Genomic DNA, 18,957 nt, shown 5'->3' with positions numbered 1-18,957 from the left:
AAATTTACACGTGAACACGTATATATGTATATATATACACGTATAATTTACGCACAACACCTAGCGAACGGCTCTCATGACCGAATATACATATATTTATTAGTTTGGAAAACTTCGGAGCCTTAAAAGATTCTTTAATTGTTTAAAATTTATTTATTCCAAAATCTTGTATAACTTTTATTCACTTGTTTTATTTATACCGGTGTTTTTATTATAAGTTTTAGTTCATACATGTATAAAAGAATACTTAAAAGATATAAATTTATGAAGAAATTTCTTATTGTTACAAGGCCAAATCAGACGCGTGATTTTCATCTTTCCACGGTGCAAAGGAAGGTCCTGGTATGTCTTCGCAGGATACTCTAGGATTATCAGGATCAACGGAGCGCATAACTTCCATCTGAACGTGCGTGATTTTGTCAGAACAGTCGCAGATTAATTTCGCTAGCGAACTCCTGCGTAATTCTACGAGCTGATCTGCAAGGTTTGAAAATGTTCATTCCGTTGTTTTCGATTTTAATTACAATTTAATTTAACTTTTGACTGCCTTTTAACTTTTTATAATTTTAATTTATAAACCGTACCTTCCGTGAAAGGATAAGGCTGATCGGCAAACTCGTACCAAAAGCGATCGCCCTTCTGCAAACGCGCGAATTGATCGACGATCAGACACGTAAACGTAGGTCCGACTAAAGTGCCTGACTTTGGAATTTCCGCTAGCGCGCCGGTATATAAATCCACGTCGGCCACGGACTCGTAGAGCATCGATATCTCTTTCAAAGCCTGACGGTCCAGATATTCGTCTAGATCGTCGAATGTTTCCACTTTTCCCAGTCCGCAGTATTCTCGCCAAACGATGTATCCCGGCAATCCGTGATCTCGTCCACGTTGGATGTTCAGCGACACCAGATCGAGACCGCAGGGAACTGTAGAGTTCGCCATGGGGTCCTCGAAGAGATGGTTTGTCAACTGCGAGGTAACATGCGTGGAGTATTTTTGAATAACGTTGCTCGTGGCCGAGTTAATCGAACGCTCTACGCCGTTCTTGGCATAGAGACTGTACGGATTGAAGAGCATCCTGTGCAACTCCATGTATGACGACGTGCCTTTCTCCGAGTCCGTCATCCTTATCAGTCCCGGTAGCAAAGTGTGAGCGAAACGGAAAGCCGCGGCTGCGAAGTGATTGGCTATCGTCGGATCGTTTGTTAGTTCGTCTGGATTATCTGACCGTTTCTTGTAACCAAAAGATAGCGGCTTCAAATCGTGCTTGTTCATCGCTTTGTCACCCAAGACGATAGGTAAGAATTCGCGATAGGTGATGTGCTGTAGTTGAGCGCTAACGATACGTCGCGATTCTTGATATATCGTTTCGTCGTTCCACGTGGGATTGATTCTAGCCAATTCGTCCGCAATCCTGTTGTGCTGCCGCGCCCAAAGTAGATGCATTGTGGTGAGATGCAGATTCTCGTTCGATCTGGCGTCACCTGCGGCGAAACAGTAACGACCGTGACTTCGCTCAACCTCCCGATTGCAGCCGTCGTTAGGATTTGTGCTCGCCGGCAGCAGCGTCCGTTTGTCAGAAGTAAGTTGCATTCTCAAATGACCGCCATCAAACTCACGCAGATCGCGAGCGATTTGATTGTCCGGACCGTAAATAGCCGAGCCGTCGATAAAAGCGCTGATCTGAAAACACACGATATTATCCGCAAAATTACTTTTGACGATTAAATTATATATATCTGGAAGTTTGTACACAATCGATAGAAATACTTGATTGAGCTGTTCCCTAGGTCCGAGTTTACATTGCGGAGCTGGCGCCGATCTCACAAAGTCTATGCAAGTCTTGCCAGTCAAATCGTACACAGGATCACCGGCTGCAACTCGCACAGGAAAGCACTCGGGGTGTTTCTTTGACGGTGGGCAGCACGCTATTGAACTCCCGTTAATTCCCTGGCTGAGTGCGGTGGCGGTAATATCGTGATCCAGAAACTGGCCGAATACAGCCAGCATTACCGTGAATGACGGATTACTGCTGGCAGAAGGCTTATGCACTTTTAGACTGACTTCTCTGGCAGAAGGCAACTCCTTTCCGGACCTGGCTTTCCGAGGTAATTCGATTCCGTCGGCATAATCGGCCGGCAGGACTCTTCTAAAGGGTGTCATACCGGAGCCCCAGCCTCTCGGTCGATTGCAGCTGCCGTCGAAGAGTCTATATTTGTGGATCTTGCAAGTACAATTTAAGTATTGTTTGCACGCGTCGTTTGGCACCCAGCCGCTATCAAACAAGGCGTCGATCGCTGATGGCTCGTCGCGAGCGAATCTTAAAGAATTAGAATTCGCTATATAACAGCTGTTTTTTATCATTTTCATAGTATAAAAATATAAACAATTAATATTATATACTACTCGGTGAAAATTTAAATCTCCAAGGAAAGAGCACAATCCGAGCTATTATACTAGATATATGTATATCAGTCCAGCAAACATTTTGGTTACAAAACCATATCCATCTGTGTCCTCAGTAGGATACGGTTTGGTAACCATGTCTGTCAACATGTGAAATGTCAAAATGCGACCAAAATGATGACAGAGTCTGCCACAAGCAAAGCGAAGCCAAATTATCGCCAAAGCGAAGCCAAAATCCGGAATAGGTTTGGTCACCGTCTGTTGGCGCCAAATTGCAAACAGTTCGCACGTATACACGAACAGACCTGCTTGGCGTTTGGTAGCAATCTGTCGTTAATGCGTTTAAGGTTGTATTCAGGGTAAGATCTCAGTCAAAAGTTAAAGAAACATCCCATACAGCACAGAACCTTGCAGCAACATTGCTGCAACGTTGCAACATTGTAACTGCGGTGAAATGTTGCAGAGATATTGCAAAAACATTATTTGAAAATATTATTCCAGCAATATTGCAGCAATATCTTAAAACATTGTTAGAATTGCGTATTAATATTAGTGTGTAATCGGTGACTGTATTACAGATATAGTGTTAGTTTTTTGCAATTCAATGTACGTAATTTCTGAAGCCTGGTACTACCACATGTTAGTGTCCTGCTTAACTTCATGTTTTTTTCGCGCGAAAAAGGCCGTAAGCGGATCTAAGCCAGGAATACAGACTTGGGCTGCGTTTGATTTATCTCTGCACATTTATAATTTTATTATTAATTATAAATTATTATAAATAAATATATATATATTTTATAATTTAGACTATTATTTATAATTAAAATATCATTGCAGATTGATTTTTAACATTATTATGTTATATTTTTAACATTATTATGAGTATTTTATTTATCTTATACAGTATAGGTCGGTATATTATAATTTTCAATTATGAAATTATAACATTCTATATAATTTTAGAATGATTTAGTTTTGTATGTTCCCACACAGAACAAAAACTTTATTAATCGCTCATAGACATTACCAGCTCTATACGACATTTAATAGATGTCTATTGGAGATTTGTTCTGTATATGTTATTAAAACTATTATGCCGATATATATATACACACACACAAAAAGTATTATTGCATATATATTATACTGCAATGTTACATTGCAATATTTCTGTAAGCGGACATTTTACTGTTGCTGCAATGCTGCAACATTTTGCACTGTTTCTGCAATGTTGCAATCTTGCACAACAATGTTGCTGCAATCTTCCTGCTATCTTGCAGTGCTGTATGGAATAGCGTAAACCGGAACTATTTTAATATTTAGATAATAATTGTTTGCTGGAAAAGTATTATTTGTATTAAAATAAGTTAAAAAAACTATTTATTATACTTTTAATGACTACGAAAAAGTTTTTACGTATATTTTGTGCCATTTTAATGTTCACTTTTGATACTTTTGAGTAGGATTATACTCTACTTGCAACATAAGATAAATGAAAAACTGGAAATGTATTAATCATAAAAGTTCGTTAAAACGTAACAATTGATGTATACAATTATAAATATAATTGTTTTATGTATATTAAATATATATTTTTATTAATTTTAGCAAAATATAAATTTATATTTTATGTGATATTCTCGAAATGACTATTTTTTCGAGTGGAATTTGTTTTTAAGATATTTTATTAACAACTGCAAAAAATTTTAAAATTACGGCATATCTACATCTACAGTTATTTTTTAATTTATATCAGAATATCGTGAAATCCCATAAGAACTCGTGTTAAATTAAAATCGTACTAACTTTTTAACAAGACTCGCAAAGGAGCTGAAATTTTACACAATGTTTTTTTTTTATATTATCTACTGACTGGCAAAATTTGAATAATCTGGCATATCTTTTATCTTACCCTAAATACAACCTTAACAGATCGACCCGACTTTTGTCATAAACAGATCTCTGGTACGGTTTTGCGGACTGTTTTGTCACAGTATTGCTAAAAGCAGAACTGTTTGCAATCGACCATCTATTTGTTGTCAATTTCACTGACATATATGGAATCGTTTTGGCCACAATACTCTCATGTATTTATCAACAGAGTTGTTGCGTTTTTTCTTTCTGTGTGCTAACAGTTTTGGCAGTGTTTCCGTATTGTAGCATTTCTGCAAAGAGTCTCTGTTGCCAAGGTCTGCGCCGAAATTGTCAAGAACAGAAATTGTTTGCTGGGAGTGTATACTTTATTTCGACAATGAATACATAAAACGTTTCGATCAAATTTTTGATCTTCCTCAGTGATGTCTATTAAAAAAATTTTTAACATTTTTGTACAATTACTATGATAAAATTAATTTATAACTTATTAATAATTTGATTATTTCTTACCACAATATTAATCAGTTAGAAATGTCGTATCACTACTTTGGAAATATAGAATTTACTTTGATTTACACCGATTATATGTTTGTTACTTCAAAAGTATACACAAGATTTTGAACTTTGTTGGTGATATGACTCCTTTACATGAGATATATTTATATGTACTATATATCCCCACACAGAAAAAAAAGATTTGCTAGAATAGCAAGAAATTAGTTACTATATGGCCAGCAAAAAAACATTTGTTAAGTTTATCAAAATATTTGTTTTGCCAACAAAACATTTTGTTGATGAAACAAAAAATTTCGTAGAGTCAACCATTTTTCTTGCTAACCATATAATAGCATAACTTTTTTTCCCGTGCACGCTTCTTTGAATATTATGAACCTATCAGGTGTCAGCAAACACAAGTCAAACCATTTATGAGAATCTCGAACATTGCTATTTTATTTGATTTAAATGATTCTAAAAAAGGAAAATAGGGTTTCAACTTTTCAGTGTCAGACATTATGTTAATCGGGTTGTCTTGAAGTTTAATTTAAATCATTTCTGATAGATCGTCTGTAATAAAATTTTTCTGTGTCTAAAATTTTTGTTCCTTGCCAATTAAAATTATGTCCTGTATTTAATCTATATTCCGTAACAACAGAATAATTTGTTCATTTAAGTGGACAAAAAGACAAATAAATACGTTGTCATTCCATATATTAAAAAATTATCACATAATATGTCAAAAAATTTTTTAAACAGACACCACTGAGGAAGATCAAAAATTTGATCGAAACGTTTTATGTATTCATTGTCGAAATAAAGTAGATATACACTGATATATGTATATCTGGTATAATAGCTCTTTCTATTGAGATTTAAAAATATAAAGATTCACCTCATATTCTTGATTATTCTCGTCGCCGCGATTTCACCCACCGCTGCTAAGGCGAGCGCGTTCACGTTAGAACTTGTGCTCACAGCGTAGCGGTGTCTAGACTCCGGAGACGAAGCTGGCAACGGCGAGTTTGCGGCAATCACATCGGCGGACAGACGATCCTTCATCGCCCGCTCGCCAGCCTGCAATCCCCGTATGTATTCTTGTTGACTGAGACTATTTGTTGCAGTGCCAATGTTTTCGCTAGACACCAGAACGGAGTTGAGCTCGGCTGTAGCGGTGCTGCTGAAGGACGCGTGTGAGGCGGATCCAGGTGCGAATCCTAGTCTCAGGGTATCACCCAAGTTACCAGACGTCGCGTTGTCGATTGCGGAATTGGTGAAGTTGGTGTGATTCATGTGATTCATGGAATAACTGATGAAGACCATGATAGCCACGGTAAAGACCACTCTGCAAAATCGCGAACAAATCGGATTACTATCAATATTTGTAATTAAGGACGATTAGCTATAAAACTTACATTAGCATGCCACAAATACAACACTGAAACTGCCGTATTCGCGTTCGTCGAGTTCTGAGGAGATTGGCGAATTCAATGTAATCGAGCGAATCCGTACGCCTCAAAGGCGTTCTTTCTGTAATATTGCGCATTTTTGTTATCGGACTAATCCGCAGACGATGCGCAAATAGTGGACAAGTAGCTCTGCTTCAAATTCTGCGAGTGATTCGCAGATGATTTTCTTCTTCGAGAATTTGATTTGCTCTGACTTCATGTAACTACGTAGCACATCTTTCTTGTATTTCTTCATAACACATCTCTCTTACTGGCGACATATGCCAACAAGCACGTTTTTTGGAACAAATATACGTGCAATATCTAAAAAATTTTGTAAACTAACAAATTTGTGATTATTAGGATTTTAACACAATTTCAGAGCTAATTATTCTCTCTCGTAGTTAATTCTCTCGATGAAAACATATAACTGTATACGAAGAGATGGATTTCGTTAGCTCTTCGTTCACACACTAGCGCAAACTGGATCGGTTATATAAAGTACATTGAGAATCGACAGTGTCGGGAATGAAACTTGAGTTGCCTTGCCACATTTTTATTTTGCGGTACGACATGGCAGTGACAACAACTTGAGCAACAAGCTGAGCGTCGACTTACACAAGTAATCACAGACAATTCGCAAAAAGTAGAGAAGTATGCATAAATAAAAAATCGAATAAAACCGGAATTACTTATTATAATTCAATAGCATTGTTTTTGCTGTGTAAAAATAAGATTTAAAAAAATTAATCTTGTAGTTTGCGTTGCTTTACTTGTACAATATTGTAAAATAGACACGTCTTTTTTATTAAAATCGAGATTAATTGCTATACGCACACGCGTAGCGTTTACAATGAACGCCGATATTTGACTGCGATATGCTCGTTGATTTTCTCACCGCATCTTGCACTCATGTAACGTAATACGTTGTCAGATCGCAGAAAGGTTTCCGTGCTTTGTTAGGCTTCACAAAAACGTTAATCTGCGATGGCAACAAATGGTCATTTTGTACACATACACGCACACACACACACACACACGCGCGCGCACATTTTTTTTGCATAATTTAGAAAACGGATTTAGAATTGTTTATTAATATAATAATTATCATAGATATGTTGAAAAAATTAGTATAGAAAAAGATTAATTATTTAAATTTAATATAATAATTATCATGGATATGTCGAGAAAATTAGTATAGAAAAAGATTAATTATTTAAATTTCATTACTGTGCCAGAGGAAAGAATAGAAAATATTTTTAACAAAGATATTTTACGATAATGAATAAATTGTGCTCTACATTTATTCATCAATAACATGAAATGAAACTTCTTGGCAAATCTATCGTTTATTTTTCTGTTATTCCGTACAGCAAAAGTTATATCGCTTAGGAGCGCGCAACTCGAGCCACTGTTCTTGATTCGGAACGTACATTTCAGCTGGCATGCGTTCCAGACCTGGAGATTCGGGTGATCCGCGCTCGTTCGTTCTTCGAGCTGAAAAAAAGCAGCAAGAAGTTTTGTCGAAGTAACAAATCTTTGTGTTTTTTTTATTGTTTTTAAAAACAAAAAAATATTTTTGGAGAAAAAAGCAAGATATTTTTCAAGCACATATTACGACGCAATTACCGAATCGCTTGCGCATAGCGATAGCTTCTCCCGGATGTCTCAGAAGAAGCCTACCAACGCCTTCGCAACGACGCAAAACTTCGTTCTTCAACAAGTGACTTCTGACGTTTTGCGAAATGATCGGGCAGTCGTTGACCCATGTCGATACGTATGCGAAATCCGTCAGTAATTGTTGCGCACCGTACTCGCTGGAAATTTATTTATTTCATCGTATATAATAAAATGTGTTTCTCTTGACATCAAGATGAGATGATTTACCTGAACTTAATGCGATGCAGATAAATGTAATCAAGCCACGCCTCGCACATTATTCGCAGAATCATGTTCGACGTTTCGTGATCCTCTATTACTTCCAACACTGGCAGCAACACCTTTTCTAAAGAACATGTGACTTTGATTTGTTACCAAGAAAACTTTTGAAATATAACAAAAATTACACAAGCGCAGAATATTTTTACAAACTATTTTAATATAATGTCGTGTATATTGAAAGATGCAAAAATATATGGTGGAAACGTACCAAAATAAGTCTCTACATAAAGACTGGTCGCAATCGGAGTCACACTGCTGTTTCGTCTCCAGTAATTCGACTGCGGAAAACACATGTGCAAATTTGCGAGGCTGACTACACGACAGATTTTTGCAAGTGTGTCGATGCATTCAGTTGGACTACTCTGAGAAAAAAATATATAGATAGATAAGAGTATCTGACAAGATTTAAATGGTGAATTTTAAAATTAAAAAACTACCGTTTAGGAGAAACAATTGTCAAATTGTTTTGTTTTTAAAGAAACTAAAGTTTTATGACACTATATTACCTGCAGCAATTCAACGTTTGCTTTGACTTCGGAAACGATTTTTGCTCTCATCTTCGCGCACACGTATACTTGAACGCTAATGGAATCCGTAGCCAGTGCGGTTGTGTGATCGGCGAGCTACGATCAATTAACAAAATAAATCACATACAAGGTAGTGAATATGTCAAATATGTTAAAAAAAATATATATTTAAAGAGACAAAAAAGACCTTGAGATACGACAATTCTTCAAGGCAGTTCACCACGTCGCCTTTAACTAGAAGAAAGAACACATCCAGGTTCCAAGTGTGAGCTATTGTCTTGGCCTCTTGAATAGCCCACAATGTCGCCGTGTGCACCGAGTGGTCCATTCTGTGCAACACAACAATCTGCTCTGATAACGGTAGTTCTATCAAAGGCGCCCCTATCACCCACTCGCCGCCCACTTCGCACTCGTTGCTGAGAGTAACCAGCAATTGGAACAACTCGACGAACATCTGGCCCGTGTTAGTTCCCTGCGAGAACGTCACCGTTTTTCGTTTTAATCCAGGTACAAAATACTTTTGTTTTCTCTTCCTAGCTTGTTTCCATAAGCTTATTAATATCGTTAAAGTAAATTTAAAATTAATATTTGAAATTCAATTGGATTTAAAAGTAATTTTAATTTAAAACTTTCAGAAATGTGTCTACCTCGGTAGACGACGGTTTCGAACGGCACTTGAAAGCCGAAGTGTAAGCTAATCTAAATATCTGGTCCCAGGCAGTGATGGTCGTGTGGTATCCGAGCGCGTCGCACAAGTTTTGCAGCGCTGGTCTGATCGTGGATGGAACTGAAAGTTTTTAAATGAGATAAATTCTACGAAAAAAAGAATATGTTTTTATTCTTAAAAATGAGAAAAGTGATTTTACTGTCATTTCCCTGAATGAACTGCCGCAGCCAATCTTTGAGATGCTGAGCACCGTGGCTGTGATGAGTCGCGAGGGCTTCTCGGGACCACCAGAGTATCACGTGATCCAAAATACCGGACAGAGAACCCCACGCAACTTCCTGATAGTAGTTCTTCACTTTTTTTATGGCGCTGCTTCTTAATTTCGTCTTATCTGATAAAAATTAATATCGAATAATTAATAACAGATATATAAGAAATTTATTATACACACCTTTGCTGGTCTTCAAGGCATCTGTACCGAGCAGTTGCGGCGAGACTTCTTGCACGACGTTCAAAAGTCGTAGAACTTGCTCATTCTGCGTGTTCACAAGCGCTTGCATACTTTCGATGTCGGATGTCTCTACTTCGGACGTGGACGCTGCACTCGCGATCGGTGGAGTTAAATGTCTCGTGAGAGCACTATAGTTCGAGAAACAGAAAATTTTTACGACTATATTGTAAAGAAAGCAAAAACAATAATAATTAATGACGCACAATATCGACACACAATAATGCGAACTGACCGATAAATCTCGATGCTGGAGTTTTCCGAAACGTCGACATCGTTTGTTGAAGAATTAGGCTGGACTTTTTCACGAGGTTCGTAATTTGCCAACAGACAATCGATGAGTTCGTGACAGGACTCCTCTGCTCTGTTCTTTGCTAATATCTACAAAAATTGTTTTACATTGTTACTTTTTAAAATTTATATATTTTACATATCAAAATAATTTTATAAAGTGATAAAGTTTTTGATAAAAGCAATAATTTAGACAAATGAATAATAAACATACCTGCAATATCTTAGTTACAGAAAGTTTTTTCAACGGTTCCAGCATGGATGGGCAGTCGTTGTAGAAAACATTAACAGACGAGACCGACACATCCCGATTCATATCGAGCATGTTATTGTAAGCATTTACCAATCTGTATAATTTTCTCATTGTTATTTTCATATCCTATTGTTGTCTATACATTTATTTAAAAAATTCTTAAATATATATCGTTGTAAATGGAGATTAAAATTGAGATAACATAAGTAAGAAGCGTTCTACCTGAACACTACTCTGATATTCTCTTCGCTTTTGCAATCAACAACGTCAATAATTAAATCTTTGGCGAATTTCGCGACCACATTGAGCTTGCGTTTCAATATCATCGACAGATGATTTATTTTATATTTATATATCGGATGATTGCTCAGCTCTTCCAAGCTGCATGTTGATTTGTAAGACACTATTAAATCCTCTAAGCTGTCTAGTAATTCTTCGACCACCTATAAAACAGATACACACAAACAATTACATTTAATTCATCTTACGGTTATTTTGATGATAAAATTTCTATCGCTGTACTGTAAGTCGGACCTCCAAGTCGCAAATTCGACCTTCCGCGAAGTCCTCGATAAGTAAAGCTAAGCACCCCGCGAGCTTTCCCAATTTCTCGTCCAAGAAGGAAGCGTCTACGAGCCATTTGTCGAGAGCTCCATCAGAAGGTGGTAACCACTTTGCGATATTTGCTCTGTAATTAGTATCCATGTGGTGCGCTGATTCTTCTGCGCTTATTTCAATTGTATCTCTTTTTTTTCTCTATCAGAATATTTAAAAATTTTTATTTGTCATTGGCGTGTAGTTAATTTTTTACCCAAGAAACTCATAAGCACACGTGTGTTCATTCTGAACGCGCGAGATTTTTGTTTTTCACTAAGATTTTTTATTAAATTGATTTAACACGTTACTTTCGCAAAATTAGGCAGTGAAAATTAATTAAGTAAATTACATATTAATGGACAATATAAAAAAGACAAAAAATACATATTCACTGATTGTAGAAAAGTTATTTCTAGATTGTACAATTATACGTGTGATTTATACGGGCAGCATTATGTCGTTATGCAATTGTTGCATCTCTTTGGAACGCCGATTTTATTCATAATTTGTTCAACGTTTGTCTATTTTTAGGCAGTACTGACTGTTGTCACTTTGCAGATGGCAAGTGTTGCACCACGCGTTCGTAGTTGCCACGGATACGTCTGACGCATGGCAATCGGAATGACACATGCGATGTTACATAAAAATTGCGCGCTTCCTTCGATTTTACTCGGATAGACAAATCAATTGAAGAAGAAATTTCGTGAAATCTCTGAAACTTAACAATAACTTAAATTTTGTAATTTGAATAATTGTTTATTGAAAACATTAAGTAAAAGATAAACCGATTAACGTTGTAATTATTAAGTTCATTATGATTAAATTAAAATTAGAATCTAATCAAAGTTTATAATTGAAATGCAACAATGATAAAAAATTTAAAGTTCCTCCCTGAAGCTCAGACAAAACGGTTGCCTAGGCAATAAAAATATAAATTGCTGTAGTGTTTTTTTTTCAGGGCAGCTCATGGCCGACTTCTAAATTTGTTGTGTTTAAAAAAAGATTAAATTAAAGATTAAATTAAAAATTCAAATTCGACACTCTTTATCTAAATTTTGTAGTGTAAAATATCAAGACTTTAATTTAGAAATATATCGTCACAAAATGGTAACAAAGATATGAAATTTTTCTAAATAACTTCAGGTTTCAAAACCTGAAGATACTCTTCGTTCATAATGCACCAAGCATATGTATAAAATATATTTCGGTTTGTTGTAGCGCGAGTGTATATCGATTCATGTGGGTCAGGCGGGCGTTCAGATGGGCAATTCCTGCTGGGAGCTGTATTGCCTGGAACATGGAATTCAGCCAGACGGAACCATGCCGTCTGACAAGGTTTCCGGTTCCAATGACTGTTTCAACACCTTCTTCAACGAGACGAATCCCGGTAAAATGGTACCGCGCGCTGTGATGGTTGATCTGGAGCCGACGGTCGTCGGTCAGTTACATCACAAATAGTATAATAGTTTAAAAAGCATATTATTTGTTCAAAAAGCTAAGTTACAAATGTATTAAGAAATTGTGTGAGAAAATCATTAGTTTTAATTTCTAAATAAATATTTTTATAGATGAAGTTCGATTGGGAACATATAAACGACTATATCATCCGGAGCAATTAATTACTGGCAAAGAAGACGCTGCCAATAATTATGCCCGCGGTCATTATTCCATCGGAAGCGAGATCATCGAGTATGTGATGGACAGAGTACGTCGACTGACGGATCAGTGTATCGGTCTTCAGGGCTTCTTTGTCTTCCATTCGTTCGGAGGTGGTACGGGATCGGGATTCACGTCTTTGCTTATGGAAAGATTATCTGACGATTACGGCAAGAAGAGCAAATTGGAATTTGTCATATATCCAGCGCCACAAGTAAGAGTTTAGAAAATTCAATATTTTCTCGCAACATGTTTTCACATGTTTCACTCTGCTTATATCTTTTGAGTCAAGTCAGTTTTTAAACAATTGAAATATGTAAAAACTACATCATTTCTTTAAAAAATAAAAGAGATATTTAAACGTTTTCAGGTATCTACTGCCGTGGTGGAGCCTTACAACGCGGTATTAACGACGCATACGACAATCAGCCACTCCGATTGCGCCTTCATGGTGGACAATGAAGCGATCTATGACATTTGTCGACGCAAGCTCAGCATTGAGCGGCCCTTGTACGCAAATTTAAATCGTCTGATCAGCCAAGTGGTATCGTCGATCACCGCGTCTTTGAGATTCGATGGCGCCTTAAACGTCGACCTGACCGAGTTCCAGACAAATCTGGTACCTTATCCCCGCATACATTTCCCACTGGCGACCTACGCCCCAGTAGTATCCTCCGAGAAAGCTTATCACGAAGGCATGTCGGTCGCGGAGATCACCTCCGAATGTTTCGAGCCCTCCAATCAGATGGTCAAGTGCGATCCGCGCGAGGGCAAATATATGGCCTGTTGCCTCTTGTATCGCGGCGACGTAGTGCCCAAAGATGTCAACGCCGCGATCGCGGCTATGAAGGGCAAAAGCTGTATTCGATTTGTCGACTGGTGTCCGACGGGTTTCAAAGTTGGGATCAATTATCAACCGCCCACCGCCGTCCCAGGCGGCGATCTCGCCAAAGTAACATCTCTCATCATGACTATTTTAAACAATTTCGAATTGTGATATATTTTCATTCTTGTATACAATTCGTAGGTCCAACGAGCTGTCTCCATGTTATCTAACACAACCGCGATAGAAGAAGCGTGGGCTAAGCTCAATCACAAGTTCGATCTGATGTATAATAAACGCGCTTTCGTTCATTGGTACATAGGAGAAGGTATGGAGGAACTCGAGTTCGCGGAGGCGCGCGAGGATCTCGCGGCACTCGAGAGAGATTATGAAGAAGTTGCCCTCGAATCGCCATCTACTCCGGATGTATCGTCATTCTAACGTGCTTTTGAAGGATCTTTCAACAAGCCGGTATTCATTTTCGTTGCCCGAAGTGAAAATTACAAGAAAAATGTCGCATCGCAAACACACAACTTTTGTGAAAATCTTTTATGTTTATATATTCCTATGTAAATTGTTACCATGTACTCTTATTTTGATAAGAATATATTTTTTGTGGGAATTCTCTGTGCAACACAAATAATTAATTTACCGCATCACATCTGCAATCGACGTTTTGTACAGCGCAGGTAAAAATACAGAAACATGAATAACCACACATTTGGTATAATCTTTACTGAACCAAAATAGTATATATTTGTATATATTTAACGTGTATACAATATCTTTGCTTTTCTTTTTATTGACTTCTTTTTTTGGTACTGACATTTATAAAAGTACATCAACGAAAGTCCTTTTCCGTATAGCTATTTACATCGATTTCATTGCACATAGAGCAATAGCGCGAATGTACATAGAAAGTACACTGTTTTTTAACGATAATATGATCAAACTTTGTCACTCTCGCTTATTAATTTTCTAAGAGCAGCCCAATGATACATAAATTATACTATAATAAATTATAACAAACAAATCTATACGATAGAGTTGAGAAGTAACTTTTTCTATCAACAGTTATTTCATATATATATATATGAAATATATATATATATGAAATATATATATAAAGTTGGAAAGCAAATAAAAGAGTACTAGAGAAAGTTAATAAATATTAATAACACGTTTGACAGAGAAGTATTCAATATTATCGGTCATCAATAGCTTACATAAAACTGTAATTATTGAATGTTCATACAATTTCAGTCAATTCCAGTCAACTGGATGTATCCGTTATTGGACCACTTTGCTGTAAACTTTTGCTCTTTGTGAGTAGGAAATTTTTACACATCCTTATATCCTAAGCCAAATACACTTCAAAGTAATATAGGCAATATTTTATTACTAAAATATTTTAGCTAGAGTATATATATATATATATATAATTTTTTTTTAATAATAATCTTATATTTAACATTACCTAAAACAGGCTTGTTGGAAAATTATAAGAATCTGCGCATATATGCGGTAAAATCTAACGAAAAATCGTGTACGAAAGTTTACAATATATATATAAACACTTCTCGAATAAAGTCTCTCAGAAAGTCAGCAAGGACCGCGATATATGCAATTCTTTATTATACAAGGAGCGTCGGAATTGGTTTCTTCCCAGGCCACGCTTCTTTTGCGTACTTCTTCTTCTTCGGTTCCATTGTGCGCGGCTCCGTCGTAGCCGGCAGGTGCTCCTGCACTTGAGGTACCTCCGTCGGCATCTGATTCGGCGTCATCTCGACTTCCGGAGCCGGATTGGGCAGGGTGATGCCGAGCCGCGACGTCAACGTGAGAGCGGTGGAAAACGGATTGATCATCGAAGTCGAGGACGGCGTGAACTGCTCGGGAGGTAGATCCTGGTACAGCTGAGGAGTGGTAGACGTCGGCTGCATGTGCTTCAGCGGATTGTGATCTTCGGACAGTGAAATGAGGCCTCCTTCCATTCGCATTCTCTGTAATAAATAAAAAATATATTCCAAGGGAAAAATTAATATTTCTCTCATTACATGACCGAAATGTCTCATTGTTCTTCGTAGTAAATGCGTAATAAACGTAACACGTACTTTGCTAGGCACGACTGTTGTTTGTACAAGGTTACGAAACCTTCCCACTGACGGATCGACATCTTCGGGATTGATCACCTCTTCGTCGTCGTTAAAAGTGATGCCCTTTTTCTTTCGTTTGCGCGTGGGCTTGTGCATCTCGTCGTCCGTTATACCGAGCATGGAAATCCGCCGATTATGGGCTGTATTAAATTCTGTTAGATTCTAAACAAAAATCATAGATAATTAAATCACAGTAAGAAGCACTAGTGTTACACAGATTAAATTTCTTTTTACACATACATCTAATTCAGTTTCTGTTTCTGGTAGACCTAGTAAACCACCAGCATCCATGTCTTCAGATAATTTTTCCAGTTCCTCGATAATAGGCCTGGCGCCAGTCTGAGGTCTCTCTCTGATTATGTAATATCGAGTGGACGCACCAAAATGAAATGTACTGTCTATTTGTAACTGAGTTGGCTTGTGAGGTTCCAAACGTAGATTTCCGATGAAGGTCCCATGAGCTGAAAAATTATCAGAAAATGCTCACAAATCACAAATAACAGTTATATAAAAAATCAGAAGATCAAACAGAAATCTTTATACACAAATTATTTGTAAATAAAACATTAGCTTAGCTATTGTTTTTAATGAATGTGGTGACATTGACCCATACAGAACAAAAATTCACAAAAACCTTATCATACATCAAATCAAATATCACAAAGTTATAGATGTCTAATGAACATCTATTGAGATTTATTGAGTCATCTACAGATTTTTGTTCTGTGTGGAAATCATAATTTGTACTGTATGAAAAACAAAATTTATACTCACTGCTTCCTAGATCTACTAAAAATGCTCGATTGAGGTGTTTGTGATAAACAAGAGCTGCATGAACTCGAGAACACGATGCGTGATCAATGCAGAAGTCATTGAGCTGTTGATTGCGACCAAAGAGATAGCATTTCTTTTCATCCACCATAAGTTTCTGCAAGAAATGTATTGACATAAAGCGAAATACACAGTTTGAAAAGTTTGACAGAACCCAGATGAGTAATCTCTCTGATTAAAAGGTGTCGACTTACCTGAATCAACTTGTCATTCTTTAGCACATCCAAATGCAATCCTACCGGTGGTTTCCCCGCCCTAGAAAAGAAAAAAAACGACGCGAAGCGTAACGTCGGTCGTCTCTAGTTTATCTCATGCACGGCAATAAAAGTCGCGAGACGCGCAATTGCGCAAACATGTATCTCTTCCTCGAAATTCGTGGGGAATTCCTTCAAATTACAGGGAACGTACCAATTCGGCACTTCGTAATGGTTGGCCATTGTCGTGCGATAACCAGGTTCAACGAGATTTATTTACTCGACTATTCCAGCGGGAGTTGTCCGTTCAATTCCGCATTTGTTCGAATACATAGATGAAAACAAATCCTATATTTGCAAACGCTGAACAATCGAAAAAGGTTCTCTGCTGCGCTAATAATCCTAGATCTCCTAGGCAGAGAGATTTTCTCAGTTGGCTCGTATTCAGAGATCACGTGACTGTGCTTTGACAGGCTTGGATACAGCTGTGGGCGATTTGAGGGCTGTTGCAAGTTTTTTTTTTATTATTTCTTATATTAGTGTAATATGCAAGTTTTTATATTATGTCGTATTTAATTTAGATTATTGTATTTAAAATGTTAAAATATTAAGTTTACGTATATAATACCAGAGAGAAACCTGAGAGCAGCTATCCTATGGTACTTTCTTACGACGGTTTCAGCTGCTGATTTTAGGCACAGTCTAGTTATACCAGTTGCGACACTGACCCCCTGTTCCGTTATTACTGGCAGTACTGAAAATTTATAGGTTCACGTTACGTATCTTATAGATTGTTCAGTACTGCCTGTAATAACGGAACATGGCCTGAGTGTCGGCATCTTTGATGTAGAAGAGACAAGATCACGTGATCTGTCGCTATTTTAAGAAGTGTACACGCGCTTACATTTGAATGTATTTGAAAACTATGAAAAGGAGTATTATAAGCGTTTTTCGATTGGAGACACAGATTACACAGTGTAAAATAATGAATTATTTCAGCTGTGTTTAATTTATTTTGCAAATAACAAAGATAAATTGAAGAATTATTTTATATTTTGTCACCTACATATTTTACTAGGAAACATGCACTTAGTAAATAAAATAATAAAGTAAACACAGATAGTGTATTTGTCATAAAATATTTTTTTTATTATTAAAGTATAAGAATAAATATATAATTGTAAATTTATTTTTTATTATAAAAGAAAATAAAATATTATGTAAATAAATTACAATAGTAATCAATTACAATAATAATTAATATTAAATAATAAAATTAATAGGTAGATCTGGCTTGATAATTTTACAGTTCCAGAAACAAATGTACACTGGAAATCAAGTGTATATTTTGTATCCGTTTTTGATTATAATCATTTCTTCGTTATTAGCTGTAAGAAATTTGAGAAATTAATATTCTATAATTTAATTTATATTTATGTATATGAAGTAATTTAAAAAAGTACAAAAAAAGAATAATCTATAACAAAATATATTTTTACAATAATTTTTGTAATTTTTATTAAACACAAAAAAATACATGCAAATGCAAGAAAATATATGCAAAATATAACATATTAAAAAAAAAACATACATATTGGAGTATTATCTTTCTGTCTTTTTAACTGTTGTTTTAGTTTATGTAATTTCTTCTGTAAATGTATTCTGCCTTTTGATTTTTGTTTCCGTGGCGACTTATTTGTACATTGCGCATCCATTTGCGTTCCATCATCTTGCTTATTATATTGTTCCTTTCTCTTAATACATCCTGTTTGTGTTTCTTCAATTTATTTATCATTCTACTTGAATCAAAAACTTTTCTTGTTCTTCTTGTGTTTCTTCATTTTGTTTATTATATTCCATTTGATTATTTTGGTTTTCTTGATCCTCTTTATTAATAAGTTGAGTACCTATAACATTTACAAAAACATAACTTTTATCACTTTGCTTATCTTTAACTAAGTACATTTAAAAATTATAATAAAATTTTTACTTATTATTACCTGAAAATAACACCTTATTATCAGAAATTAAAGACAAAATAATTTAAATTATCTGATAATAAATTGTTTGGAACTGCATGCAACTGGAGACGATTTTGTAAATCATTTAAAAACCAGAGAAAAATCTGAGAGCGTCCATCCTATTGTAATTTTTTACGACGGTTTCAGACGCTGGTTTTAGCCGTATTTCCACAAAAGTGGAACTCAAAGGCCGTTCTACATTAAACGCAAGTATCTGATCTCGTGGAATTGACCAATTGCAGAGTCAAATCAGCCAATCGACCAACGTGAT

At 36.3% G+C, this 18,957-nt stretch overlaps 4 protein-coding genes and 1 long non-coding RNA gene across 8 annotated transcripts; 1 reads left to right on the top strand and 4 right to left on the bottom strand.

The window, feature by feature from the left end:
* Positions 1-198: 198 nt before the first annotated feature.
* LOC109862327 (peroxidase) lies at positions 199-7,294 on the bottom strand. Its single transcript, XM_020442352.1, has 5 exons — positions 6,192-7,294; positions 5,672-6,121; positions 1,771-2,320; positions 585-1,683; positions 199-477 (listed from the first exon to the last, which is right to left on the bottom strand). The coding sequence occupies exons 1-5, from the start codon at positions 6,320-6,322 to the stop codon at positions 284-286; spliced, it is 2,424 nt and encodes an 807-aa protein (XP_020297941.1). The 5' UTR covers positions 6,323-7,294; the 3' UTR covers positions 199-283.
* Positions 7,295-7,554: 260 nt separating this feature from the next.
* LOC109862328 (coiled-coil domain-containing protein 142) lies at positions 7,555-11,317 on the bottom strand. Its single transcript, XM_020442353.1, has 13 exons — positions 10,946-11,317; positions 10,634-10,854; positions 10,373-10,505; positions 10,103-10,248; positions 9,811-9,998; positions 9,559-9,750; positions 9,340-9,479; positions 8,880-9,164; positions 8,672-8,788; positions 8,374-8,527; positions 8,112-8,229; positions 7,854-8,041; positions 7,555-7,721 (listed from the first exon to the last, which is right to left on the bottom strand). The coding sequence occupies exons 1-13, from the start codon at positions 11,114-11,116 to the stop codon at positions 7,585-7,587; spliced, it is 2,190 nt and encodes a 729-aa protein (XP_020297942.1). The 5' UTR covers positions 11,117-11,317; the 3' UTR covers positions 7,555-7,584.
* LOC109862329 (tubulin alpha chain-like) lies at positions 10,412-14,110 on the top strand. Of its 2 annotated transcripts, none has more exons than XM_020442355.1 (5): positions 10,412-10,489; positions 12,227-12,446; positions 12,577-12,878; positions 13,035-13,616; positions 13,692-14,110. In XM_020442355.1, the coding sequence occupies exons 2-5, from the start codon at positions 12,269-12,271 to the stop codon at positions 13,926-13,928; spliced, it is 1,299 nt and encodes a 432-aa protein (XP_020297944.1). In that variant the 5' UTR covers positions 10,412-10,489; positions 12,227-12,268; the 3' UTR covers positions 13,929-14,110. The 2 variants fall into 2 exon arrangements, with proteins under 2 accessions (XP_020297944.1, XP_020297943.1); XM_020442354.1 differs by lacking the exon at positions 10,412-10,489 and adding an exon at positions 11,947-12,115.
* A 130-nt stretch (positions 14,111-14,240) lies between these two features.
* Positions 14,241-17,494, bottom strand: LOC109862330 (nuclear inhibitor of protein phosphatase 1). 3 transcript variants are annotated; one of them, XM_020442356.1, is made up of 7 exons: positions 17,294-17,494; positions 16,880-17,168; positions 16,666-16,726; positions 16,415-16,568; positions 15,881-16,101; positions 15,599-15,802; positions 14,241-15,487 (listed from the first exon to the last, which is right to left on the bottom strand). In XM_020442356.1, exons 2-7 carry the CDS (start codon positions 16,906-16,908, stop codon positions 15,122-15,124), a joined length of 1,035 nt encoding a protein of 344 aa, XP_020297945.1. In that variant the 5' UTR covers positions 16,909-17,168; positions 17,294-17,494; the 3' UTR covers positions 14,241-15,121. The 3 variants fall into 3 exon arrangements, with proteins under 3 accessions (XP_020297945.1, XP_020297947.1, XP_020297946.1); XM_020442358.1 differs by having other exon boundaries at positions 16,880-17,150; XM_020442357.1 differs by lacking the exon at positions 17,294-17,494 and having other exon boundaries at positions 16,880-17,229.
* Positions 17,495-18,489: 995 nt separating this feature from the next.
* On the bottom strand, positions 18,490-18,706 carry LOC109862332. The gene is made up of 2 exons (XR_002251125.1): positions 18,666-18,706; positions 18,490-18,572 (listed from the first exon to the last, which is right to left on the bottom strand). It is a non-coding gene; the product is annotated as an uncharacterized LOC109862332 (long non-coding RNA).
* Between the last annotated feature and the right edge of the window lie 251 nt (positions 18,707-18,957).

The sequence above is a fragment of the Pseudomyrmex gracilis genome, unplaced genomic scaffold (genome assembly GCF_002006095.1).
Source record: "Pseudomyrmex gracilis isolate BER0280 unplaced genomic scaffold, ASM200609v1 scaffold_1634, whole genome shotgun sequence".
Taxonomy (NCBI): Eukaryota; Metazoa; Arthropoda; class Insecta; order Hymenoptera; family Formicidae; genus Pseudomyrmex; species Pseudomyrmex gracilis.
The sequence above is the reverse complement of the archived record's forward strand: the minus strand, read 5'-3'. Positions and strand labels throughout refer to the sequence as shown.

Bases quoted from the DNA above. Each gene is read 5' to 3' on its own strand.
- LOC109862327 (XM_020442352.1), bottom strand. From the start codon at position 6,322: ATGCGCAATATTACAGAAAGAACGCCTTTGAGGCGTACGGATTCGCTC. The intron at 6,122-6,191 runs GTAAGTTTTATA...GCGATTTTGCAG, and splicing joins TGTATTTGTGGCATGCTAAT to AGTGGTCTTTACCGTGGCTA. The intron at 478-584 runs GTACGGTTTATA...CAAACCTTGCAG, and splicing joins GCCTTATCCTTTCACGGAAG to ATCAGCTCGTAGAATTACGC.
- LOC109862328 (XM_020442353.1), bottom strand. From the start codon at position 11,116: ATGGATACTAATTACAGAGCAAATATCGCAAAGTGGTTACCACCTTCT. The intron at 9,480-9,558 runs GTAAAATCACTT...AAAAACTTTCAG, and splicing joins GTTCATTCAGGGAAATGACA to TTCCATCCACGATCAGACCA. The intron at 9,165-9,339 runs GTAGACACATTT...ACGTTCTCGCAG, and splicing joins CGAAACCGTCGTCTACCGAG to GGAACTAACACGGGCCAGAT.
- LOC109862329 (XM_020442354.1), top strand. The intron at 12,879-13,034 runs GTAAGAGTTTAG...AAACGTTTTCAG, and splicing joins TCATATATCCAGCGCCACAA to GTATCTACTGCCGTGGTGGA. The intron at 13,617-13,691 runs GTAACATCTCTC...TACAATTCGTAG, and splicing joins CAGGCGGCGATCTCGCCAAA to GTCCAACGAGCTGTCTCCAT.
- LOC109862330 (XM_020442356.1), bottom strand. From the start codon at position 16,908: ATGGCCAACCATTACGAAGTGCCGAATTG. The intron at 15,803-15,880 runs GTATGTGTAAAA...ATTTTTGTTTAG, and splicing joins AAACAGAAACTGAATTAGAT to AATCTAACAGAATTTAATAC. The intron at 15,488-15,598 runs GTACGTGTTACG...TATTTATTACAG, and splicing joins CAACAGTCGTGCCTAGCAAA to AGAATGCGAATGGAAGGAGG.